The sequence below is a fragment of the Chrysemys picta genome, chromosome 1, assembly GCF_011386835.1.
Source record: "Chrysemys picta bellii isolate R12L10 chromosome 1, ASM1138683v2, whole genome shotgun sequence".
NCBI lineage: Eukaryota > Metazoa > Chordata > Testudines > Emydidae > Chrysemys > Chrysemys picta.
This window is the reverse complement of record NC_088791.1, coordinates 332,980,655-333,006,276: the sequence shown is the minus strand read 5'-3', so window position 1 is coordinate 333,006,276 and position 25,622 is coordinate 332,980,655. Positions and strand designations below refer to the sequence as shown.

General features: G+C 41.0%; 1 protein-coding gene across 7 annotated transcripts in view; it reads right to left on the bottom strand.

Moving 5' to 3' along the window:
* DLG2 (discs large MAGUK scaffold protein 2) overlaps window positions 1–25,622 on the bottom strand; it is a 1,449,438-nt gene that overhangs the window by 1,416,351 nt on the left and 7,465 nt on the right. For all 7 annotated transcript variants that reach the window (XM_005287552.5, XM_005287553.5, XM_005287554.5 and 4 more), the window contains exon 2: window positions 11,630–11,761. In XM_005287552.5, the coding sequence (XP_005287609.1) occupies window positions 11,630–11,761 (132 nt within the window). The remainder of the gene's footprint in view (window positions 1–11,629; window positions 11,762–25,622) is intronic.

Below are 25,622 nucleotides of genomic sequence, written 5' to 3'. Positions count from 1 at the left end.
TGCTGTGTCCTGTATAAAATCTGCGAAGCAAAGAGGGAAAAGTTGCCACCAGAGTGGAGGTGAAGCAGCTGTCTTCTGAGTTTGAACAGATAGACACAAGGGATATTAGAAGAACTCAAGGCAGAGCTATATAGCTCAGGGAGGCTTTGAAAAAAGCACTTTAACAGTCAACAACAATAATGCATTGTGGTGGACTGTGCTCTATCCGGCCTTGCTGCGTTGGGGCCTGTTAGGAATTGTGTAATGTTTAGTGACATGTATGAATATAATACTGTCAATGCACCTATTAATTTTGTGGTGCTTGTTTTATATTTATGATTATTACACTGTGTTTGTCACTGATCCTATGAGTTGTGTCACACTGTACAATAACAAGTAACTGAGCGCTTTCAGTACCACTAGGCACTCTGTAGCTTATGTTGTGAACTAATAGAGATTAATTATTTTCCAAATAATAGAATTTTATTGAGTAACAAAACCAGTGCAAGGAAAAACCTATGCAATTTAAAAGCAAATACACCTCTACCCCTATATAACGCAACCCGATATAACACAAATTCGGATATAACGCGGTAAAGCAGTGCTCTGGGGGGGCGGCGTACTCTGGTGGATCAAAGCAAGTTCGATATAACGCGGTTTCACCTATAACGCGGTAAGATTTTTTGGCTCCCAAGGACAGCGTTATATCGGGGTAGAGGTGTACATTAAAACTTAATACATTAATGGAACTGAACTTATGAAGAAAGAATGTTCATGTCCATTTTAGACACAAATACAAAGACCATGGATTTCACAGGCCAGTGTATGTGAAGCTGTGGTTGTCCTTCACATCCCTTGGGGTAGAGTGGTAGAGATGTGGCCCTTGCTGCCACATGGAATGTAGAGGGGGCATGTAAGAAGGTTCTGTAGTGCAGTTTTCGATGAACTGCAAAGGGAGGTGAGACTGTGAGTATTCAACCTGAGGGTCCTCAAGAGTCTGCAACATCTGTGTTTGCTGCCAGAGAAACCCCATTATGTCCGGGTGCACCTCCCTCTCCTTTTCCTGGTAGACTTTTCTCCTATCCACTCTTTCCTTCTCCAGGCTATCTGTAATATTCCAGGCCCTCTGCTCCAGGTCTGATGAAGCACTGGCTTGCATGATCTCATTGAACATGTCATCCCAAGTCCTCTTCTTTCTCCTCCTTATCTCACTCAGGCATTCCACAGATGTGGACGGGGAAACCGTCAAGGCTGCAACGGCAGCAGCTAGAGATAAAACACACAGAGGTACCATTGTCACTAGTCACAATGGAAAGCAAAAGTTAAGATTCAGAACTCTCTTCCTTTGCTCCCCTAAAGTTTTCAACAAGACATGCTTATTATTGTCACTTCTACTTTGTAGTGGTTGTGCACAGCATCATTCACAGCACCAGCCATGTTGAGTATGGCCTTCCAGGGGCAAGGGAAATTAGGAGAGAACTGTTCGGTTGCCTGAAACTAGGAACACAGGGCAATGGTATTGAATACTGGCACCATTTTCCACATGTGATGGTGATTGCAACTGATATCTCACTTCTGAGGGTGGCAAAGGCACAGAAAGCACAGCTGCTGCTGACATCCCAAAGCCACCCGGGCCTGTATGCCACTAGCCTCTTTACTGCAACTGTGACTGCCAAAGTTATCACTGACTGGAATGGGAAATTGTTCCACGGTGAAGGAAGAAATAAGGCTGCCATCACTAGAAGCCTTCGGGAGAGGATTTCAGAATGAAAGTTTCACTGAGATTTCTCAGGAGGATTCAAGGGACATCCCTGTGTACATAAAGAAACTGCTCTGCATGCCCTCCACCCCCATCCCGTCTAACTCTGCAGGAAATGAAAAGCAGATAACAACTCTCTACCTCTTTGTTGTACCACTACCTCTTCTAGTACAAGTAAATTAATGAAAGTCATTAGCTGTGTCCTGTTAAGTTGGGGCACCATCAGTGCATCATTGTACTGGGAAATACATTTACACACTTACCTGAGGTTCTTTCCCCTCCACTGGGCTCGTCCATGCTTGACTGTCAGGACTGTAGTGGAGTCTCAAACTGATTCTGGCTTGCAGCATAGCTAGACCCCCAGTCACATGTTCCCCATCCTCCTGCTCATCCTCCTCATCCTCGGTGTTCACAGCAGAGGTCTGTGACTCAGACTCCTTGGAGGTATCCATGGTGGTCCGCAGGGAGCTACTGGGGTCTTTGCCAAGTATGGCATGCAGTTCTTTGTAAAAGCAGCAGGTCTGCAGCTCGGCACCAGATAGATTGTTGGCCTCCTTGGCCTTCTGAGAAGCCTGCAGTTCCTCCGCCATCACCCGGCAAGGCTGCTGATCCCTGACATACTCCTTTTCCTATATCCCCCATGCGCTCTGCTCATAGATGTCCACATTTCTATGGCTTGTCTGCATAGCCTTTCCTCCCATAGTCCTAGGAGATCCAATATCTCCTGTCTACCTGAGGCTGGATCATGTCTGGAATCTGTAGGTGGCATGGTCAACTGGACAGTTGTACGCAACAATGGAGAGTTGCTGGATGTGCTCACCAAGCCGAACAATCAGGAAAAGGCATTTAAAAAATTGCAGGGTTTTGAAGTTGGGGGGGGAGGGGTGTTTGTGCCCCTTCTGGTCTCTGTGACCCCTGAGCAGTGGAGTTTACAACTGTGACCAGAGCGGTCATTGTCAGGCACTGTGGGACACCTGCTGGAAGACTTAGGATTAACATAGGTAAAGTAGTATCTACACTCTCTCTGCATCAACCTCAGTACATCAACCAAGGCTCAATGTCGCCTAGGGAGATAGTATTACTGTGTCGTTACACCAGGGCATTTACATCAGCAGGAGACAAATTAAGTGTAGACACATGAACAACTAGGATGACACAAGGCAGCTTACATTGACCTAACTTTGTAGTACAGATCAGGCCTTTCTCTGGATTCACAGTCATTTTGGTGTCTGCTGGAGTCAGAAAATTCCAACACTGAGTTTACGTCCCAATTCAGAATGCAAAGTAGAATATAGGAAAGGAAATTCTGAATTTTTTTTGTTTTGAAAAAAAATTGAGACATTTCCATTTTTTTTTTTTTCCTAAACAAAACAGAGAAGCTGCCCTGACTCTGGGGATTCCCCTGCAGAGGCAGCCCACGGAGTCCCTATCTGTGGACCAAGGAGCCTAGAAGCTCTGGAGCCCTGGCATGTTTGGATTTTGACAAAAATCACAATTTCCCCATGAAAACACGTTCCATCACAAAATTTCCAACCAGCTCTCATCATCACCACCTTAATAAGGTCATTGTCAATCATCCTCTCCATTTTGACATCTATCAGTGTTGCCAACTCTCTCATTTTATCCTGAGTCTCATGATATTTGGTGTTTTTCTGGAAACCCTGGCTCCTGAAGTCATGTGAGTACATGAAAAATCATCTAAGGAAAAAGTAAATTTCTAGCTCTCGTGTTTGTGGAGCAAAGCTTGAAAATGTGATCCCAATGCACCCTAACAGCCCAGAAACCAAAAGGCAAATAAAAACAACCCAAACTGTATTAGTGTTTTTTTTAAATCTCATAATTTAAGATGATCTTATGATTTCAATGTTGATAAATGCAAAGTAATGCACTGTAACAGGTTGTGCTCACCACCATGGCACCTCCTGCTGGTTGCTCCCGGAATTAGCTCTGTCCATCAGCAGGGCGCCCCCCTCTGGTGGTCTCTCACTCTCCATCTCTGCTTCTCCACCGTCTCCACTGTCTGTGGGGACCCGAGTCGCTCCCGGATCGTGGCGTCCTCTTCAGGGGGAACCGGCAGTCCTTCGCCCGGCCTCTCACAGCAATGGCGAACTGCAGCCCCTCACTCGGGGGGCAAACTACAGTCCTTTGGCTGGCCACTTCCCTCAGCGGCCAGTGGGGCAAAGGGGGAGGAACAGGCTTGCTCTGGGCCCCAATCCAGGGACCCTATAGCTGGCCGCTCACTGCCTCTCCTTTCCCTCTGCTGCTACTTGCTTTCCCTGGGCCACATTCCCATAGCCCCAGTACCTACTCGGCCCCTGTATCAAGATCTCAGTCTGGGAGCCAGACAGGCTGGAGCTCCACTTATTCCCCTGACCCTGCCCAGCACTGCTCTGTCCCAGGTACTTCTCTCTACAGGCAGCCAGTCCTTCTCCCTGGTGTGGAAAAAGTAAATAAGAAAGTGTTATTTACTCCTTCTCATAACATAAGAACTAGGGGTCACCAAATGAAACAAAAGGAAGTATTTTTTCAACAATGCATAGCCAACCAGTGGAACTCTTTGCCAGAGGATGTTGTGAAGGCCAAGACTATAACAGGGTTCAAAAAAGAACTAGATAAATTCATGGAGGACAGGTCCATCAATGGCTATTGGCCAGGATGGGCAGGGATGCTGTTTGCCAGAAGCTGGGAATGGGCAACAGGGGATGGATCACTTAATGATTACCTGCTCTGTTCATTCCCCCCATCCTGCCTTGGCACATATAACTTGCTTCCCGCTGGCCTAACATCGAGCCCCACCCTGCAGTCTACATAAAAAGCTGCAGTGAAAGTCTTCCTCCTTGCTCATCATTTGATCATGTGACTGCCTTGTTTGAATCCCTCTCCACATAAATATAGTTGGCACTGATGTGTATGTAAGACTCCCTGTTTCCACACAGTTACAATTTTCTTAAGGTCTTTCGGTCTGAAATTTTTCAGGATTGGCCTTTATATGAAGATCCCACCTCCCCACTCCTCTCCAACAAACCCTGAAAGTCTGAGTAAAACCCCTGATTTTTAGATTTGATTATGGTTTCAAAAATAAATATTTTTCCTGTTTTAAAATCTCCTAACTTAATCTTAATTAAAATGTGTGCTTGGTAGTCACGTCACAATACTCAGTGCTTATGTTTTATTTCCTTCTTCTGTGCTGTGGATCCCACAACCCTCCTCAATAAATAGAAAGAGTGCCAAGAGGTACACAAATTCTTGGATGATCACATATCAGTTCTCCATTGACTAGAGAACCACATTACACCTGCCATTAAAATTAAACAAACCCTTGTGATGGAGTGGAAAATTACAATATGTAATATCAGGACAAGAATCTGACCTTTATATCTTGATTTGACAGATATGGTTGTTCTTTAAAGAAGGATTGTTTATAACAGGATTTAATAAAGTAAGCTGAACAATGTCAAGGGTATAAACAGCAAACCCTTTCTTTTTAGAACAATGACATAGCACCCTAAGCCTATAGATGTGGATTGTGTCACAGATGAACAGCAAATTGTATAACCCTGTATAACCTTACTGCAGCTTTTAAAACAGGCAGTGTTACAACATCTATATTAAACAGTGTAACTGAAACAAAGAAAATGCAGATTTTAGCTTACAATATTCCTAAGAACACTCCAATTTAAAATGCAGGGAAAGTTACACAAGCATCAGCAAAAAAGAAAGGCACAGTATAAAAGTCCCCAGGACATGTGTCATCCTCTAGAGGCCAGGTTTATCCGCGTTTTAGAAAAACCTATAGAGATTAGTTTTTACTTAATACTCCATAAGATGATTACAGCTATTTGTGGCACTTTAATTCCTGGTAGAAACAAAATGATGTTTTATAGAGATGAATCCACACAAAAAACAACCACTCACATAAACCTCTTCAATCTATTCTCGTTCACCAGAACAGCTTTCTAAGCTGTAAAATCATGCACTTTTCTTAATGAAATGAAGTCCAGATAAATGTATAGCAGAGGTTTTTAGAAATAAATTGTAGTAAACTGTATGTAATGCATCATGAAAACTGATAAAGAACACATCAAGAATAAAACTCAAGAAAATGTTCAGGAAGAGTTCTCAGATGGCCAGATGATTAGATTTAATATTTTTGCACTGAAAGACCTGAATCCACAGATAACAAAGACTGTCAGACAGAGATAAGGTACTGTAGCTGGACATAGTACATACCAAATATGCACCTCTCTTCTATAAAAGCACAGTACAACATTTGGCTTTTGTCCTTCTACAGAGACAATCTATCTATGGTTAAAGATGAAGATCTACAGCTGAAGATAAAGGTTACAAAAATGAGGAATATGTTTCATGGCTGGCAAGGGGGGGAGTCTAGCAATGCATCTCTTTGGCTTCCAGTGCCCAAAGAGGCAGGACTTTGGGGGCATGTGGCCCCACCAGTCCCCAATATTCTCTTAGCAACACCAGGGATGGTGCCTTTACAACTTCAGGAGCTCCAAGACTGCTGGCCATTCTACTCTCTGTGAGTTGTTTTGTGGGGTTAGGTGTTTGACTGTTGAGTGACAGAGGGGTGAGGAGGAGGAGAGTGGTTACTAAATAGAGAGGGGGGAATGAACTAGGGACTAAATCAGTGGGGCTGTAGGTTGAGGATTGAAACGGTCCCCAGGTGCATTAGCCAGCACGTGCATGGCAGGAGCAGGGGAGGAGATCATCAAGATAAGGCAACCCTGCCCCCACCTCCAGTGGAACAAAGGGGCACTAGGGCTCAGTGCACCTCACCCCTTCAGTCAGCACATGGGGCAGGATTCCACCTACACACACACACGTACAAGGGCAGGCCCAGCTCCCAAAAGCCCAGAGACTCATCAGGAAGCACAGGAGATTCATGAAGGTCAAAGTGGTCAGCACTACCCCAAAGACTCCTCTGACATCTGTAGTGACTTGAATTCCTCAGTTATTGACAGCATGGTACTTGCTCAGAAGGAGGAGAAAGGTTCTTGGCAGGGAGGTGTAGGGAGGGTGGGCCGAGGCAGGACATGGACAGGTGCTTAGTTTAACCAGTGAGTTTTTGTAGTGAGTTTGAAAAAAATAAAATAAAATAAAATAAAAAGTTGTGAACACAATAATTAAAGCAATCTGGGTCTGTAGATGAATTAAGTCTGAGATGAATAATGGCGCAGCAGAGGGGCACACTCAATATACATCCAACATCACCCTAACCACTCTGCTTGTATGCCTTTCCGCCTACCCTCTGTCCATGTTTTATCATTTTAGATTGTACATTCTTTGGAGCTACAACCACCTTGAGGGAGGGAGGGATGGAATGATAGCTCAGTGGTTTGAGCATTGGCCTGCTAAACCCAGGGTTCTGAGTCCAATCCTTAAGGGGGCCATTTAGGGATGTGCAGAAAAAATCTGTCTGGGGATTAGTCCTGCTTTGAGCAGCGGGTTGGACTAGATGACCTCCTGAGGTCCCTTCCAACCCTGACATTCTATGAACATGTCTATACAATGCATATTCCATTTTGGGTGCTACTGTAATATAGATAAGAAGCATAACTTTCTGAGGTACTGTAAATCTTTCCTTTATTCTTATTAATTAGTGGCTTTATTCCACTTTTCTTGCACATAGCTATACATTTACAGTAATACCAGAACAAATTCCGAACTAGCATAAGTTAGGACCAGATAGGTGATGTGAATCAATGTAATTCACTGAAGTCAATGGAGCTACCCCAACTTACTTCAGCTGAGGATCTGATCTTTGATAAGAATCGTACCAATAATTGGGTTTGTGTATTTTCTCACCCTAATTATGTAAGCTAGATCCCCCTCATGTGCTACTTCCTATTACACTATTATTGTTTCCTCCAACCCCAGAATGTATATGACAATGAGCACTCAGCACGACTACAAAGGGCTATCATTTCACTGCCTCCCCTATCTACCAGTGGTTATATATTTGTAATTATTTTTATCCTTCCTTCTCTACCTCTTCCCTATCTCATGGCATTTCTTTTTTCCTCTTGCAAGCATGCTTTCCCCATGCTTTTGCCTCACCAGGATTCAGTCTGAGGGAGATGCTGCCACGGGGGGAAGGGGCCAAGCAAAGAGGCACATATTGCATTTGGATCTGAACAGTTAAAATGAGGATCAGTCTAATCATTATGCCCTTTTCCTTGCAGATTCGCTTCTGAAAATTAAAAAACCAGATTACAGCAGTGTGCTACAATGAAACAGGGCCCCAAAGTTCTACAAATGTTATAGCAGTGGAAACTTCCATGGACTGCAGGAAAGGGAAAAAAACATCCCAAACTGCTCTTGCTGTACCAAGCTGGAAAAAGAACTACTGGACATAGTCTCTGTTGAGAGAATAATTTAGAACTAACTTAAAGAAATGTAGGTTTCTAAATGGGAGTTCCTCCTCCTTCCTCTCCATTTCCACCCTCCTCTTCTCTGAAAGATTTATTATTTTTTCTGTTAGCATCTTAGAGTGAAGGTTTAAAAGCATTGTATTTGGGCTACTTGACTCTAATAGAACTCTTGAGACTGTAGCGCCACACATCTCTTTGAGAATGTGCCCCTTAGCAACTGCTACTTAAACTTAGCAACATCAATAGGAAGTCTAGCGATATGAGCAGCCTGCAGAGAATGGGGGATGGTTTGGGGCCAGAATTAGAACTTAAATGGCCAATCCAGCAATAATCCTTTTATAAATAATTCACAGATCTTTGACTTACATGTGAGTAGCATTTTCAGGTCTCAATTCAGCCATCTTTTGGTTTGTTTAGAATATTTTTATGAAAAAAGAAACCATGGTACTTTTTCCAGAACGGACACTTTTTTCCTTCTGTTCCTTTCCAATTTGGGAATAATTAGTTAATGTTTATAAAATGCACTGAAGGTGAAAAATGCTTGTAGATGTTGAGTGTACAGTTTAAACATGGATGCCCATAGTAAGTCACACAGATAGCTACATATCTGAGGGCTCATATAGGAACTTGGCTACTCAAGAATGAAATGGGCACTCTACCTTAGCTGCCCAAAGTTAGCTCTAAGTATATTTGATCCTTTCTCATCTATGCTTGTTACCAGTTATTTGCGGGAAACTTTAGTTGTTTGGAAGGCATTTTGGAGGCAGCCAGAACAAGATGTGATGCAATCACTTCATACATCTGAACAGCTTACAAAATTAAACTCAGAGGGCCTTAAGTGAGTAGAACACCACTGAAGTTGTAGGTAGGGCAACCAGACAGCAAGTGTGAAAAATTGGGATGGGGTGGGGCGTAATAGGCACCTATGTAAAACAAAGTCTGAATATTGGGACTGTCCCTATAAAATCGGGATATCTGGACACCCTAGCTGTAGGGTTTACATAGAGCTGAATTGGGCCTGTCCAGTAATTACTAGTAGTATGACTCAATGTGTGAATGTTTGCATCCAGAAGTGTTCAGGTTAATGGTTCAGTAAGAAAACCCTATTCTATTGTGCTTTATTTATTACAACCTAAATTTTCAAAAGTGAGTAGGTGCCTCAGTTTGTAAATGCTCAACTTGAGGCACCTTAAAGGAGTCTGACTTTTGGAAAGTGCTAAGCACCCACTCTGAAAATCAGCCCCCTTTAAGATGTCTGAAGTTGGGCCCCCAAAAATTGAGCCATTCCAGATCATTAGTTACTTTTGAAAATGCAAACCAATAACAACATTATTTCATATTTAAGAGGAAGCTGTGAAGGCAGTAACCCAGAGCTATCGAAGGAAGAGAACTAGAGAATGGGAGCACTGCATTGGATGTTTCTTTGTATACCATCTAATGCATGGATAAATGAGGCAGACTACTAAAGGAGGCTAAAACAGACGTCATCGAAGTGATTTTATTCGAAATACCGATTCTGAAAAAAACCTCATTATTGATTATGTAATAGTATCATCTCACAGACTTAAAATATTGATGGGAAGTCACATTTTTATCCATCAAAAAACTAGGCCAACCAAAGAGCAAGATAAATTCTATGATGAGAGAGTCTTAACATGTATTATCATTTCAAAGTCTCTTTATGAAAAAGAGTATTGGGGTGGTAGGGAAAGTGATTTAAAGGTAATAAAAATTAAAACACCAGCTTTTACTTATGAAATATTGCTCTTTTCAATCTATTGCCTTAGTTGCCAAATTATTTTATTTATACTTTACTTCTGCTTATACGTAAAGCAATGTAACAATCATTTGTTCAAAATGGTATGTTTTTTAGTCTGATATCCATAACACCTTTAAAAAATTAAAGTATAGCCACCCCCCAAAACACACACACAGTTAGCAGGCTTTAAAGGATTATTTTGAAGTACTGCAGAAATAGGAGTTCCGAAAATAACAATTTCAAATATTCATTAGTGGATAAATACTATTGTTTCAGCAATTTGTATACTAAGTCTATACACATTTCCATATTCTTAGGCATTTCCATACAAAAGCAAGAGGAAATTTCCCCAACAATCTTTGTTCTTTAGTTCATATATATCAATAATTTTTCAATGCATTTGATATACATTCTGTGGGGTTTATTTATATTTTAATAACAAACACATATCCATTAAAAAGGACAAGAAAGTTATAAAGAAAGACCAAACACTCTAAGGACTTGGGGGAGACACTATAATATTGAAAAGTAGAATAGCTTTTCCATTAATTATTTCCATTTGTGAAATAGTTTATAGATTGGCAAAACAGACTGTGCTGTACTTCCTCATAAATGCAACAAAATTACTGACATCGTGTGTGAACCGTACTCCTCAGTGATAACTGTAAGAGCAGAGTATTGATGTGGAGTGTTTTGGCTTTTCCCCTGATTAATCAAAAATCATCCCTCAACACATTGCTATGGCTTAGCGTTGTCTCTGAATCAAACCTCCAGTCTATAGGAAAATGTCGATCTAGACATATACTGGGCCAAACCTGCACTCTGGATCCAATATACCCAAGCTTTGGAGAAGTCTGGCTCCACAGACAACATTTCTACTATGGGCCTATAGTGTAATCAACAATTCTTTCTATGACTGCTTAGTCCTAAACAGGACTTAGAGATCTATACTGTAGCTCCTTGTAAAGGCATAAAGCTATTACATTCTCAACCACTTAATAACACCATCATATCATATACTTAAATCAATAATTATTTTTACTTACAAGTGTGTCAGGGATCTTGAAGTCCATTGACCAGTGAAATACTGATGCCTTATCAAGCCTATGATAACTGTGCAATATCAGACTTATTTAATTCACATTAATGAAAAAGATGCTTTTAAACAGGACCACTCTCCAGATGGTTCCCAAAAGTACCTGGTATTGAGACAGATGAAGCCCGCTGTTTCACCTAGCATTTTTCTTGAATTATTCCTGAATTTCTTTGGTTACCCACCTTTTTTCTGCTAAAAAATAAACATGAAGGTCACAAAGAGATTTTGGGTGACAATCTGGCCCCACTGAAGTCAATGGGAATTTTGCTATGCACTTCAATGGGCCAGGATTTCACTCTTTAAATTTGTATGGAAAAATATAATATATCCTACTCTTGGCCAGTCTCCAATCAAACTGAGAAAATAAAATATACTCAGTTCAGCAATGACTAACATATATTCCAACATTTAAAGAATTTTCTGCTTATTTTCCCTTCCTAATAACTGAGCAAGTGTTTGTTTAAAATATTTAGGCAACTATTCTAAAAGAATAGTTCCAGCTTGTCATCTCTTTGTCAGCTCATTTTGTACAAGATAACCAGGTGCTGGTCAACCAAGATGCAGGTAATGGACACAATCATAAGCCTTCAGCATCCAAAAGCATAAGTCTAACTGTAGCAAATAAAGCACTGTGCATAGGTACCTACCTATTAGTGCCTGAAATAAGCTGCTCTTAAAGATGCCCATCACTTTTTTAATGGCTTTTTTCAGTTGTTGTTCTTCCGGCTTCTTTAGCTTTTTACAATATTCTTCTAGAAGCGCTAAAGCTCGATCGGTATCTAAAAATAAATCATTAAACAAGTCTGTTTTATTGACTTAAAAGATATAGAAATTCAAGCATATTAACTGACATTTTCCTTGGTCATCTATTAACAAAATTAGAGCAAAACTGCATTCATTAAAAATGTTATCTAAAGCTATAGAATGTAGGCTATAGATTGCCTTGTACGCGATGCACAGTGTTATGTTATATTGCACTAGTGGAGATAAAATAGACATTAACATGACATCAAGGCAATGAAACTTTATTGCATATCTGAGATGCAAACTAAAAAACGACTTTTCCAATGACATATGGAACAATGTTTAACCTCTAACAATCTAGGAATATCTCAAGGCTGAAAACATTTGTGTTCAGAAGCTTAAATTATGAACCTGATCCTGCTCTCGCTGCCTTTTCAGCGTGACCGAAACTGATGCAGAAAATACAAAATTATAAACAATAATCACTATTGGCAGCTAAAAAGAAAACTGGCCCTGACATATATTTGGAGAAGAGCTGAAAGTGTTTGATGTTTTTATTGTTGAAAGTAAAAGGCTTGATTCCCTCCCTTCTGAGTATGGATGTAAAGGAAGGCAGGGCTCCAAGAATTTGAAATTTACTCCCTCTCTCCATTAGGTTGCCATCCATCTTTCCAGCAAAAAAGTGTGCTTCATGGCAGAATGGAACTCATTAGTTGACTCAGTAACAGGAATCCAGCCTTCCTGTGGGAGTTTAAAAGAACAAGGGGTCTGATTCTCCACTGCTCTGCAACTTGTGGAGTTATTTACATGAAGTGAGTGTGAAGTGGGTATAAAATGTCACCAAATCAGAATGGCAACATTTTATAGTCACTCTGCACAGATGTAAATGGCTATGCAAGATGCAAGGTAGTAGAGAATCAAGCCCCTAGTGTCAAGTGGCCCTGAGAGTTTGTACCACTCCTCTGGGAATTGTGCATCTAGCCCTGCAAAGTTTGCACACACTCATTCCGTAATTATATGTTACCCCAGATGATTGCAATATGATTCTTCTGTAGCACAACTAAACAAGCTATTAAATCAATAACTATATTTCCTGCAGTGGAGTTAAATGCAAGAGCCATTGTAGGTGAGGCTCACAATGTCTGAAGGGTTTGAGCTTAATGAAAGCAAGAGTTCCTTTCAAATATAATTGATTAAAACAGTTCATTTTTAATAAATCCAGACAACACCAAGAAGGTTTGGAACCTGACTGGGCCTGGTGTTGTGACAGACAAAGCACATATTTTTGCAAAGGGATTACAATGCGTTTGGTGTGCAGTTATAACTACGTGGTTTGCATGTATCAAAGGGGTAGCCGTGTTAGTCTGGATCTGTAAAAGTAGCAAAGAGTCCTGTGGCACCTTAGGGCTGGTCCACACTAACCCCGCAGTTCGAACTAAGATACGCAACTTCAGCTACATGAATAACGTAGCTGAAGTCGAAGTATCTTAGTTCGAACTACAAGGTACTTACCGCGGGTCCACACGCGGCAGGCAGGCTCCTCCGTCGACTCCGCGTACTCCTCTCGCAGAGCAGGAGTACCGGTGTCGACGGCGAGCACTTCCGGGATCAATTTATCGTGTCTAGACAAGACACGATAAATCGATCCCAGAAGATCGATTGCTTACCGCCGAACCCTGAGGTAAGTATAGACGTACCCTTATAGACTAACAGGCGTTTTGGAGCATGAGCTTTCGTGGGTGAATATCCACTTCTTCGGATGCATGGTTTGCAAAGCAGTTGGGGATAGTTGTGTGTGAAAAGCAGCCTAGAGGTTTGAATACAGCTTCTAAAATCAGTGCTAAGTCAGTACAAGCTTAATTGCTGCTTTGTCCATTCCTGGACAAAGCATTAGGAATATGGTAAATAAATGTAGATAAAGAAATAGTATTGCCAACTCTAAACATTCAAAAATCTTCCGTCATGGCTGCCAAAAATAATGGGATTTATTATTTTTAAGCCAATTTTGCTTTTCTGGTGTCTGAGCCTTTAAGGTCCATTCACACCATCTTGCCAAGCTTTTTCTGCAACTACAAGGACTAGAAACTTCCTGGTTTTGGACAAAATGAAAACTGAGAATTTTGCATAATCATTTGTCTCCAGGAGCTGAGGCTTTTAGAAAAACACCATATATTGCAAAACAGGCAATAAAATTGTGACAGCTGGAAACCCTGAAACAATATTCTTAGTGTTTCCCTCCTGTGCACTTCGCCCATTGCAGAAGCTAAAAAGCAGAAGCTAAGGCACACCTACAAGGGTGATACAGAAGCATGCTCTGCAAGGGGAAATCAATCAGCAGGCAGCTAGTTTCAAGAATCTAGCCTAGCTCTCTCATCACAGGCAGTGGCAGATTTAGCCTGACCTCTGACCTAATTCTCAAGAAGACAATGGACATTTTGCATGAATTCTGCCACAGATTTCCTATGTTTCCTTAGGCAAGTCATTTAGTTTTCTGTGCTTCAGTTCCCCATGGGTAAATTCATTAAAGATTATGAGAGCCTTGAATATTGTGGTAATGGGGGCCATATTAAGTAGATAAGATAGATAAGCTTGTTATGTCTGAGGAAATATGAACTATACTGTGCAATGTGATTACTTACTCTAAAGAAAAAGGCAAAATATATAATCAATTATTAGAACTAATACTAATAATTGATATATATATATAAACTAATAATTGATATTATATAGTATATATATATATGCATTAGGTCAGTGGTTCTCAAACTTTTGTACTGGTGAACCCTTTCACATAGCAAGCCTCTGGGTGCGACCCCCCCTTATAAATTAAAAACACTTATTTATATATTTAACACCATTATAAATTCTGGAGGCAAAGAGGGGTTTGGGGTGGAAGCTGACAGCTCGCGACCCCACATGTAAGAACTTCATGACCCTCTGAGGGGTCCCGATCCCCAGTTTGAGAACCCCTGCATTAGGTTCTCTTTTAAATGTGAGCAATGTTGTTTGATCACAGATGTTCTGTTCTATAAATGAAACAATGTACATCATTAACAAAAATAATGGAGAAAAGAAACTATAGTGACTGGTCAGTAAGATGCAATTTGGAGTAATGGTCTACAATAAAGAAAGGGAGATTTAGGCTAGAAAATCTTTTGGAACAATGCAACTGTTTACACCAGGGAATAGCCTGCCACCACGCAGCCTCAGACTGTTATCCAAGGAGGAGTCAGTGTTTTACACTCGTTTTACATTGTTGTAAAAAACTACACAACATGCAGCGCAATAGTGGGTCAGGCCCCATAAACGTACTTTGAAGCTTTGCAGTTTTGTTGGTTTGTTACCTTGGGCCTGGATCCTACAGTATTTACAGGACAGCAGGATTGGACTTTTCTTCCCCTCTACAGGCTTGTGTACAAACAAACCTTGCATCACTTGAGATATACTGGGGTACTTCAAGCAGTACAACCCCACCCCCCAGTGTGGAGTCAATTACATTGTCATAAAAGTACTTTATACCAAGAGTGTTTATTCCTTTACAGAAAGGAGTGTTTCAACATTAGGACTTTCACCAGGATAATTATTTCAGTTAAAAAAAATCACATCCCTAACCGACATAGTACAGGCATTTGATGTGAATATAAAGGTAAAAAAAAACTTAAAATGTGATTTTTATGAGAGATTAATTCATACTACAGGAGCAAGTAAGGTTGCCAATGTTGGTTGGATGTATTCCTGGAGGTTTCATCACATGACAATCTTTAATTAAAAGATTAATCGTTAATTTCTGGAGACTCCAGGACAATCCTAGGAGCAAGATGCAGTTAATTCAAAAATCAGTCTCAGAGGATAAGTGTACAAAGCAAAAAAAAAAAAAAAAAAGACCACAAAAACAAAAACATGGCAGTGAGTCTCAGAGCTCAGGTCAACTGAGTAGGCCTTGTGGGACTGCGCTGAGGGGCTAAAAATAGCTATGTAAAGGTTTGGGCTCAGGCTGGAGCCCGGGCGGTCTATGAGGCCCTCCGTCCTTGCCAAGGTTCAGAGCCCAGGCTCTAGCCCAAGCCCAAACATCTACACTGCTACTTTTAGTCCTACAGCGTGAGCCCTGTGAGACTGACTCAGTTGACCTGAGCTCTTAGACTCACTGCTATGGGTCTTTTTTTGCGGCGTAGACTTACCCAGAAAGACTCTACTCAGGGTATGTCTTCACTGCAATGTTAACCCAAGGCTAGTGGGATTCAAGTCTGCTGACCATGGGTTTTGTAAGCCCAGGGCTTGAGCAGCCACACTTATTGATGACCCTAGGTTTATTATGTCTGGACCCATGTCCCAAACCCGGGCTCTAGCATCCACACTACAGGATGCAGACCCAAGTCAAACCACCATATCCCAGTCTTCCTAGCACCGTCCCCAGCAGTGGCCACTTGAGAACCTTGGTTTGTGGTGCAGCATAAGATAAACTTGATTGTCCATCCCACACGTTACAGCCCACTAACATCCTACCAAACCACATTTTGAGTCTGCATGCTCCCAGCAACCAGGGCTAGCAAGATGGAGGAGTCACCATTCCAAGAGCTTTTCTTGCTTGGGTTTTCACTCCTGTTTCAGAAAATGGGCAGAGGATCCATGAAAAGCTGGTGGACGCACTGACAGCCTTTTCTGACCTACTGAAGGCACCTGATGGAAGAGGAGGAAGATACAGATATGGAAGACTTGAACTGGCTGATGCTGCTCGTGACCCTCAGTATAGCCGCTGATGCCCCCTACATAGATCAGTGCTTCTGGTGAAAGGTCACAAGCACAGATGGGTAGGACATATCATACAGAACTGGGATGACCAGCAGTGGGTCCAGAACTTTTGCATTTCTGGAGCTTTGTAAGCAGCTTCCCCAATCCTTCAGCATCAAGATACGTGCATGAAGATGGCCATACCAATTCAAAAGTGAGTTGCTATAACCGTCTAGAAGCTGGCTACCCCAGGCTGCTACCGGTCTGTTGCTAACCTGTTTGGTATTGGAAAGCCAGTTGTGGTGGTGGAGGTGTCTGAGGCAATCAGGCATGTGATGGTGGGCATAAACAATAGTCCTGAACTAATTCCTGGTTTTGAGGAAATGGGATTTCCAACTGTGCTGGGGCCATTGATGGGACTCATGTGCCCATAATTTGCCCTCCTCAAGTACCATGAAAACAAACTTCAAAGGGTACTACTCCATTGTTATGAAGGCCCTTGTGGATCACAGAGGCCAATTTATGGATGCCAACGTGGGCTGCACTGGAAAAGTTCATGATGCCAAGGTTTTCTGCCAATCAGGAATTTACATTCATAGACAGGGACACTATTCCTACCACACAACATTATTCATAAATGTAGTTACTGTTCCCCCTGCTATTCAGGGGGGAACCCCACATATCCCATTTTGGCTTGGCTTATGAAACCATAGTATGATATGAGAGGGCTTGGCAAAAGAAGGTTTAATCACACACACAGCAGGTACAGAATGGTGGTTGAATGTGCATTTGGCAGACTATTTTGCTGAGTTGTCTACAGACCCATTGGATTCCAGTGTCATCAATGCTGTCCACATTATTGTGACTTACTGCACTCTTAACAATCTTTGTGAAGGCAAAGGTGATCCATTTGCCCTTAATGGACTTATGACAGTAACGGATTGCTGAAGCTACGCACTCAACCAGAAAGTGCACCTATTACAGCTGGAGCAGGATGCACCCGGGCAACAGAAATCAGGTATGCTCTGTGCTCCCACATTATGTGCTTGCATAGGTGAATGAAAGAGGAAGAATAGTACTCTTATGAATGTTTTTGTACAATGTTTACAGTAAATGACATAGTCACATCATACAATGAAATAGGCGGGTTGACTGTCATGCATTTATTTATAGATGAGATGACTGCTTATGAATTGGGGAGGGGTCATGTGGCAAAAACTATGTGTTTACCGTACCCACTGATGTAAATAAATGTATTGAGAAATTGTGTTTAACTTTAGATACAAATTCCCACTAGTCCATTATCATGTGTTTATCTTTATTATATGAAATACACATTATATGATGTGATGCTCTCTTAATTTCTTAAATAAACTTTCTTAATAAAATAAAAGCCTTTATTTGTGAAGAATAGATGTTTTACAAAAACCACAGTACTAAACCATTGCCAGGCAGTCCAGCTGCCATTAGCACACCAAAACACCAGTAATAAACCAGTATCAAAATCATTAATAAAACAAAGTGCATAAACCAAACACCGAACAGTGCAAACAGCAAAACTAGGGTCAACAAATATATACCCTAATGTTGTATGTCCCTTTGTCCCCCATTCTCCTTCCCCTTCCTGCACATTTAGTGTACACCACTGCACAGGGTTGGAAGTCTGCAGAGGGTTGAAGCCTGCAGACAGGGCTGAAGCACGCAGGGGATACATTTGCCCTGTCCGACTGTTGCTAAGTCCTGGTTGCATGGGCCAGCCAACCATGGAATTGTTCAAAGTGTTCCTGGGTTGCACATGGTACTTTGCATGGGACTCAGGATGCAGTACAGGTGCAACAGAAGCCTGTACTCTTGCAGCCATAATCAAAAGCAGCCTCTTGAACATGTCTTTCTGCTGTGCTCTATCTTCCTCCCCCAGCAGATGTTCCTGCTTCAGAAACTGTGCTGCAAGCCTCCTCTCGCGCACTGCAATTTTGGCCCCGGTCTCGCTCTCTCTCTGCAGCCTGCCTGTGCCTTTCTGCTTGCCATGAATCCTTCTCCCTCTGGTGTTGCACCTGTTTGTTGGCCCTGTCCAGAATGTCCAACATAAATTCATCATGGAAACGATTCCACTTGGACCAGCCCATGACAGTTCTGAATTCCCAGGACCTGCTGGAGTGTGGCCACGCTGCTGAGGGGGAAGGCCCTGCAGAGGTTGAAGGTCCTAAAAGCAGGCATCAAACAGTGCATTATTGTCTTAGTACTTCAAAACAGGTTCAGTGCATCCACAAAGAAAAGTGCCTTGTAGACTCTCAAGGCCAAAAAATTATACATTATAAAACTGAGATTCAGCATATTGTGAGGGGAAAACTTCAGTTCCCAAAAGCTCCATGAACACAACTGTGTTTAATCCAAGTGAAAAATCCCAGTGCACAAACAATGGTAAATTAAAATTTACAATTGCTTTTTCTTTAAAAATTGTACACCACTTTTGACATTTGGGCGAGATGGGGCATGGCTTACCACATAAGCTTTCTCTATCCTTTCAGGAATTCCATATTCTGGAGGACATAATTCTGGAGGTTCCTGAATGGCAAAGGGACTTGTTATTCCAAACGGCTGGTAGCGAGTATGAATGCCACAGAGGTTTTCAAACTCATGATGACTGCGCACCACATATACGAGTGGAGTGGGCTAGTGACCTACAGAGGTGAACCAGGAAAAAGAGCTCTTCCCCAAAATTTGCCTACGTATCTGAAGTTCGTACTACCAAAGATTTGCAGCTATCAGCACTCATGATTGGGTCAAAATTCATGGGGAAATCAAAAGGATGCTGTGTTAGCATCCACATGGATTACTGCCTCCCTATGGCTTCTGATGAAGCCTGCTGTGCATGCATCTACCCATGGATTACATGTAAAACACACACAATAATGTGGATCCTCAAAGAACTACACAGCCATCCCATTCCCCACCAGCACATTTCTGGAATACATACAATCCCCTAGCTGTACTTTGGACATTGCTTTTGTCACCCATGAACTACATTTAGCTTTCTCACCACCCCTCTGGACAGTTTTGTGTTTAGAGGCGGCTCCTTACGCTGTGGTGTGGACAGGGTGGATAAAAATCAATGATTTTGTTTTAAATAAAAAAAATTGAATTTTTTTAATTTAAATCTGATGTTTTTTATAAAATGCTTTTTGAAGAAAAAACCTATATAAAGATAGTTTTAATTAAGATGCATTATAGCTCAAAGATATCTCATCATGGAATAGGGATTATAAATTCTAATTCTATAGTATGAGACAATATATTCAGGGAATGTTTAAGAAAAGTTTTGTAAATGAGTTCCAATAGTTCATGGATTAGGGACCCAACCTTACAGGGTTCCAGGGGCTTCTCTATAGATTATTTAGGTTAATCTTTCTATCTACCCAATGGGACTCAATCTAGAAGATACCATCAGAGATGCTTAGTTTTGCAGTTCTCAAACTGGATTTGTGTCTCCAGAGATAACATGCTTGTTAACAGCAAAAATGTTTTTAAATAAAGAAAGAAATAATATATAGAGGTAAGAAATAACAGACCTCAACCCTATTATCCCTCTGCAAATCTGTGTACACAGAGTCAATCCCTTACCTCTCTCTAAAAGTGTAAAGTTTCAAAAAGTTCAATGAATAGAAGATTGTTGGGTGCGGAATAGATCTGGACAAGGAGAAGAAGTCTGGAGATAAACGTGAGAAGGGAGGAACAGGCAATAGAAACAAAAATGAAACTGAGCAGCATATTCCAGAAGTCTTGAGGTCTTTCTGAGTGTAGCCTTTATTGATTTGAAATCTATCATACCATTCTCTCACTAGAAGGGAAAACCTGTAATGGCAGCAGGCTGTAAAAGAGACCCAGTTTGGGAATAAGAACCATTCAAGGAATATATGTTTTCTGATGATGTTTTAAAGAAAGTCACACCTGTGAACTGGAAGTCACTTAAGCACTTGGATTCAGAAACAACTGAAGTGATAATCTCACTTTTAAAAGCAGTAGCTTCTTCTGCCAGTGTAGAAAGAATATTTTCTTCCTTTGGACTAATTCATTCCAAACTGAGAAATCGTTTGGGACTTGAAAAAGCAGGAAAGCTTGTTTTTCTTTTCCAGATATTGAAGAAACAGGAAAATGAAAGTGAAGACGACTGAGTTAGCTGCAGAAGCCAATATATCAAGTTACTCAGGTTGACCTGTCTGACATAGTCGATTTAATTTTTGTTTCTTTTTTTAAATGTCATTTAATTATTTTAGTTAAAAACAATTTTAACAAAAACAAACCTAATTTTAAAAAACTTGAATGTTCAACTAAATTCAAAAATTCGTATGCTTGTTTTGTTAAAATATTATATGTTTGCTGTTGAAGAAAAAAATCCAGAATACATAACTTTGTTGTTTTAGTTAAATAAAATAATTTAAATTTCTATCTGGTGATTTTCTCCTCCTAATACAGCATGGCAAGAAAATCCTCCAAATATTAATAATTAACCTGTTGAACTGGAGGTAGTTCACTTCCCAATGACTTCATAAATATCTGCTTCAATTACCTTTGGTAAATGAAATGACCAAACAATCATTCATTTTCTGATATAGCTGTAAAACTAATCTGAAAAGTTTTCAAAATAAATCACTTAAAAAATGTATAGTGTGTACCTTCTAAAAATGAAACCTACATCAATCTCTGAGTTGTGAAGAATATCTATTAAGCTTATAACAACCAACAAGAATGCATTTTTATGTAGACATCCATGATTAAATCAAGTCTTCCAGACTAGTGATTTAAATCATTATTTAAATCAAATCCACCCTAGGTATGGCCAATTTGTATGCCACGCCGTACTAAAAGGGAGGGTTCCTACTTTAAATACCCTGGCACATCTTTGTAATCATGTGTGAGTTGCTGGTAAAAAATTAAGTTTAAAGGCTTGTTTCGCTGTTGTTTGAGCTTCCCAGTCTCCACTTTGAATTCCACATGGTGAGGAAGGGGGTAATGCCAAGGCGCTGTCGTGCAATCTGCCATTAGCAGATACACATTGCTGCCAACAGCTTGTAATAAATGTTACATTGGGGCATAACCTGGAAATCCCTCCCATCCCTATATTAACAATAACAAACATGGAGCCAGACATTTACCAGGTTCAGGGGCTGCTTTTGCCTTTTGCATTTTGCCTTTTGCTGCTGCCAGTTTCACAGCAGGCTGTTCCTGCAGGGGTGAGCATCAAAAAGCTCCTCCAAACCGGGCCCCAGAATATGCTGCAAGTGTTCTGGCAGCAAAGCCTACTTAGGGACCAATGTGAATACAAGAGTCACTTCGGAAGCCTGATCCAGTGCCTGTTGGCTCCCCTCCAGTCCTATACTAGATTCGGGGGTCAGAATCCTGGCTGACAAGGCTATTGTTAACCTCTGTTGGCTCAGTGCTCAGCGTAGTGCCCAGTCAACATCCTTGTAAAAGAGGCAGGTGTGATTCTCATCCCTGGCTTTCAGGTAGTTGGTCTTGAGCTGCTTAATCCACTCCCAGCACTGCTCACTGGTCCAGTGAATCCCAAGTGCTGCCAGTTTCTTTGCTATTTCCTGGTTTGCATGATCATTCCTGGAACTCTTACTAAAGTCAACTGTTTTGTGCGCCTCACACCAGAGATTAACCAAAATCTGGCTGTGATCCCTTGACAAGGTAGCAGAGTACTTAGCAAACGACTTCTTCTCGTCAGTGGCCATTGCAAACACAGGAGACTGTTCATACTGCTTGGAGCTCAGCAGTCAGAATAAAATGGAAGGGTTAAACGCTGAGCATCTGTTCTTGACCCAGGTGGTTGCTTCTGTTTTCTAGGAGTCAATTGACCAGTCTTGGGCTAGAGAGGACAAGGAACAGCATCTCATGGGATTGTGGAATAGCTTTGGTGGACTCTCAGGACCCAAGTCTGGGGGATCAGGGCCTGAGCTGCCTCTGCACTGCAAAACGATGGACTTTGGACCCAAGTCCTGTGGGAGACTGGCTCAAACCTGCCCCTGCCCTTCATCCTGGGACCCAGAGGGCTAACTGGCCTGAGTCAAACAGAATTGTGTGTAGATGGAAGGGGGGGTTGGGTTTGAGCCTGAGTCTGGTCTTACATTGCAGTGTAGACATACCCTTACACAACTTCCCCAAACTGGATGTGTTGAGTGATAATATAATCAACCAGAGACAAGACAGGAACATTACATTATTAGAACAAACTATTATCAGCTGATCAGTGATGTTGAAAGCAGGCCCATGGTTATCTAGCAATTTCTGAGAGCTGAATAACCCCTTCAGAGCATTGCAAAACCATACAAGACAGCTTCAGAGTTCGTGAAGTAAGAGATTTTCAGGACACAAGATGCTCAAAAGAATACTAATTTAAAGAAGATGCAATAGATCATTTTGTCATCATTTCAATAAAAGCAGTAAGCTTCTTTCTTCACCAAGAATTTTAAATTTAAACTCAAACAATTTATAAAGAAAAGTTGCTTTGTAAAATAAATTTTTCAAAAGTACAGTGAACATTTAAAAAATAACATTATGATATACAAACTATATGGGAATTGCTTCACTGACATGCAGCTTCTTCTGGGGTGAGACAGCATGATACAAAACAGTTTAGAACAGAGTGTGAAATAGACTAGATCCAGCTGAAACTGCAGGGGGAAATTTAGACAGTCAGAACACGATTTCCTGGGTTACAATTTAGCTGGATACCAAGGGTGAAACCTGGTCCCACTGAAGTTAATGGCAAAACTCCCATTAATTTCAACAGGGCCAGGATTTTACCCCAAGCTACTTGTGAAAAGTGCACAGGAACTTTAATGACTACTCGTGGACAGGACTTGATTTTATAACTCATCTGTGAAGTGACACTTCCAAAAACACAATGCACCCTAACATTATACTGGGATATTGGTTCAGCAGCGCTGACTTAGAATCCTACTCCATCCCCACCTCTAAGTATGGCTACTCCTAAGTGTTCCCTGAAAATGTCCCTTTCAAATAATGACCAACCCCAACCTACGATTGGTGTAATGTGACAACATCATAACTTCAGGGTTGTATGGCTGCTGGCAGTAATTTACTTAGAGGTGTAGTTTTTAATTTACCTTAATCTCTCATTTGGCATGAGGGGGCTTGGTTAATTTCAGACATCTGAGGGATTTTTTTATTAAACAAGTTAGAATGCATGTTGATACATACCAGGTGAAATTCCTTCCAAGAGGACCAGAATCAGAAAACATAGGACAGCGAAGTTGCTATACAATAATTCCTATATAACAGTGGTTCCCAAACTTTAACAACCTGTGAACCCCTTTCACTAAAATGTCAAGTCTCACGAACCCCCTCCTAAAAATGAATGTTTCCAGGGATTTTCTCCTTTACCGGAGTATAAATTATAAAAGCAGTGATCTTGGAAATATAAAATTTGTTTTTATGACATGCTTATTACACACTCTTTATTAATTATTTATCATTACAGTATTTTGATTACATTATGAAAACAGCAACACTCTTCCAAGGTCTCACTTTCGTAGCTTGTTTCACTTTGAATAAGCCTGTTATAAGACAAGGCTCCTATGCTTCATCAAGGAGTATCAGATGTGAAACAGTGTGAAGGTATTTAAGAAGCCAACTCAAAGAGTTCCTCCTACACAAGCATTCAGGTCTTGAGCAGTCCAGGCAAACAACGCAAGTTACAACAAAGCTTAAACTTGTTCTTCATAATAATTTAAAAAACAATACTAGCTGCCTATTTACTTTTAAAAACAGCAAAAAATATCCACCTCCCTTTCCATTTCTTAGGAGAAGTCTTGAAGGTTAAATCTCCTCAGTGTGATAGATAGGCTTGCTTTGATCTGCTTAGCTCTTGGAAGTCCAGGGGCTCCGGGCTGCTGGCCCCATGCTGCCCAGGGTCCCTAGGGACAGCTCTGTCCGCCATTAGGGAATTTTTTCCCGAGAACCCCCTGTAACATTGTGCAAGCCCCCTGTGGTTCATGAACCCCAGTTTGGGAAACACTGCTATATAATAATTCCTAGATTTTAAATGAGATTTTGGAAGAAACAAGAAGACTGGGAAGCAAAGAGAACAGATGGACAGAAAGGGAATGGGTAAGACTTTAAGTAATTTTGGACAATTTTAAAGGAAAATGAAATAAAAACTACTCTGGAACTTGGAGACTTCAGATGACAAGTGAAAATGAGTCTGAGGTCTCAGCAAACATTGGTCCACATATCAAATGTTTCAAGGCCACCTGCTTTGATGCAGAGAAACTTGTGTGAGAAACTTGCGTAACACCTAATTACACTATTCCCTGAATCAAGCCAGTACTATTGATTGCTCATTTCATATACACTAGTCTTCACAAACAGAAAATAGGCTAATAAGGAGGTGCAAGACAGAATAATATATGCATCACACAGTACAGTGTTCTTCATTAAAAAGTTACGTGCTTTAAACCCACTGAATTAGTTTATTTTTTAAAACCTGAACTTTCAAACTTGCAGGCAGAAGTCAGTTAATTTGCTAGATAAAACTGCTAGTATTCAGAAGGGATACGGGGGGGGAAATGTCTTTAATATTTACTGTTTCCCACATTGGATGGTACAAGTTACAAACTATAATCAAGCATCAAAACACCTGAGGACAGCTGATAACTGGGAGAAACATACCCAGAAATAGGAGTCTGTGTGGTCTAGTGGACTGCACAAATGAACTGTGAAATAGCAAATGTGCAACTTTATGCTAGCCACAAAAACATCCCTGTGTCTCGGTCTCTTCTTCTGTACAATGGGATGTTACTCAACTACCCAGAAGAGGCATCATAAGGATTAATATATATGTTTATAACTCTTCAAACAGTGGGTGAATAATGAAAGTGCTATTTATTATTTATTACAGAATGTGATGAGCACTTACATCACCTCAAGATATGAGAGATGATGATGTTTTAAAACAATATTCACTGAGAACAGGTAAAACAGGTAGATTGGTCAACCTCTAATCTGGCCTGCTAGGAAAAAAGGAACAAATGAACAGCAGTATCTGTTACACAGATAGGCCTGTTTGTCAACTCTTTGGAGACCTATATCTATGGCTTGTATCACCAAGAAATGCAAAGTGAGAGATGAAGAGCATTTCTATAG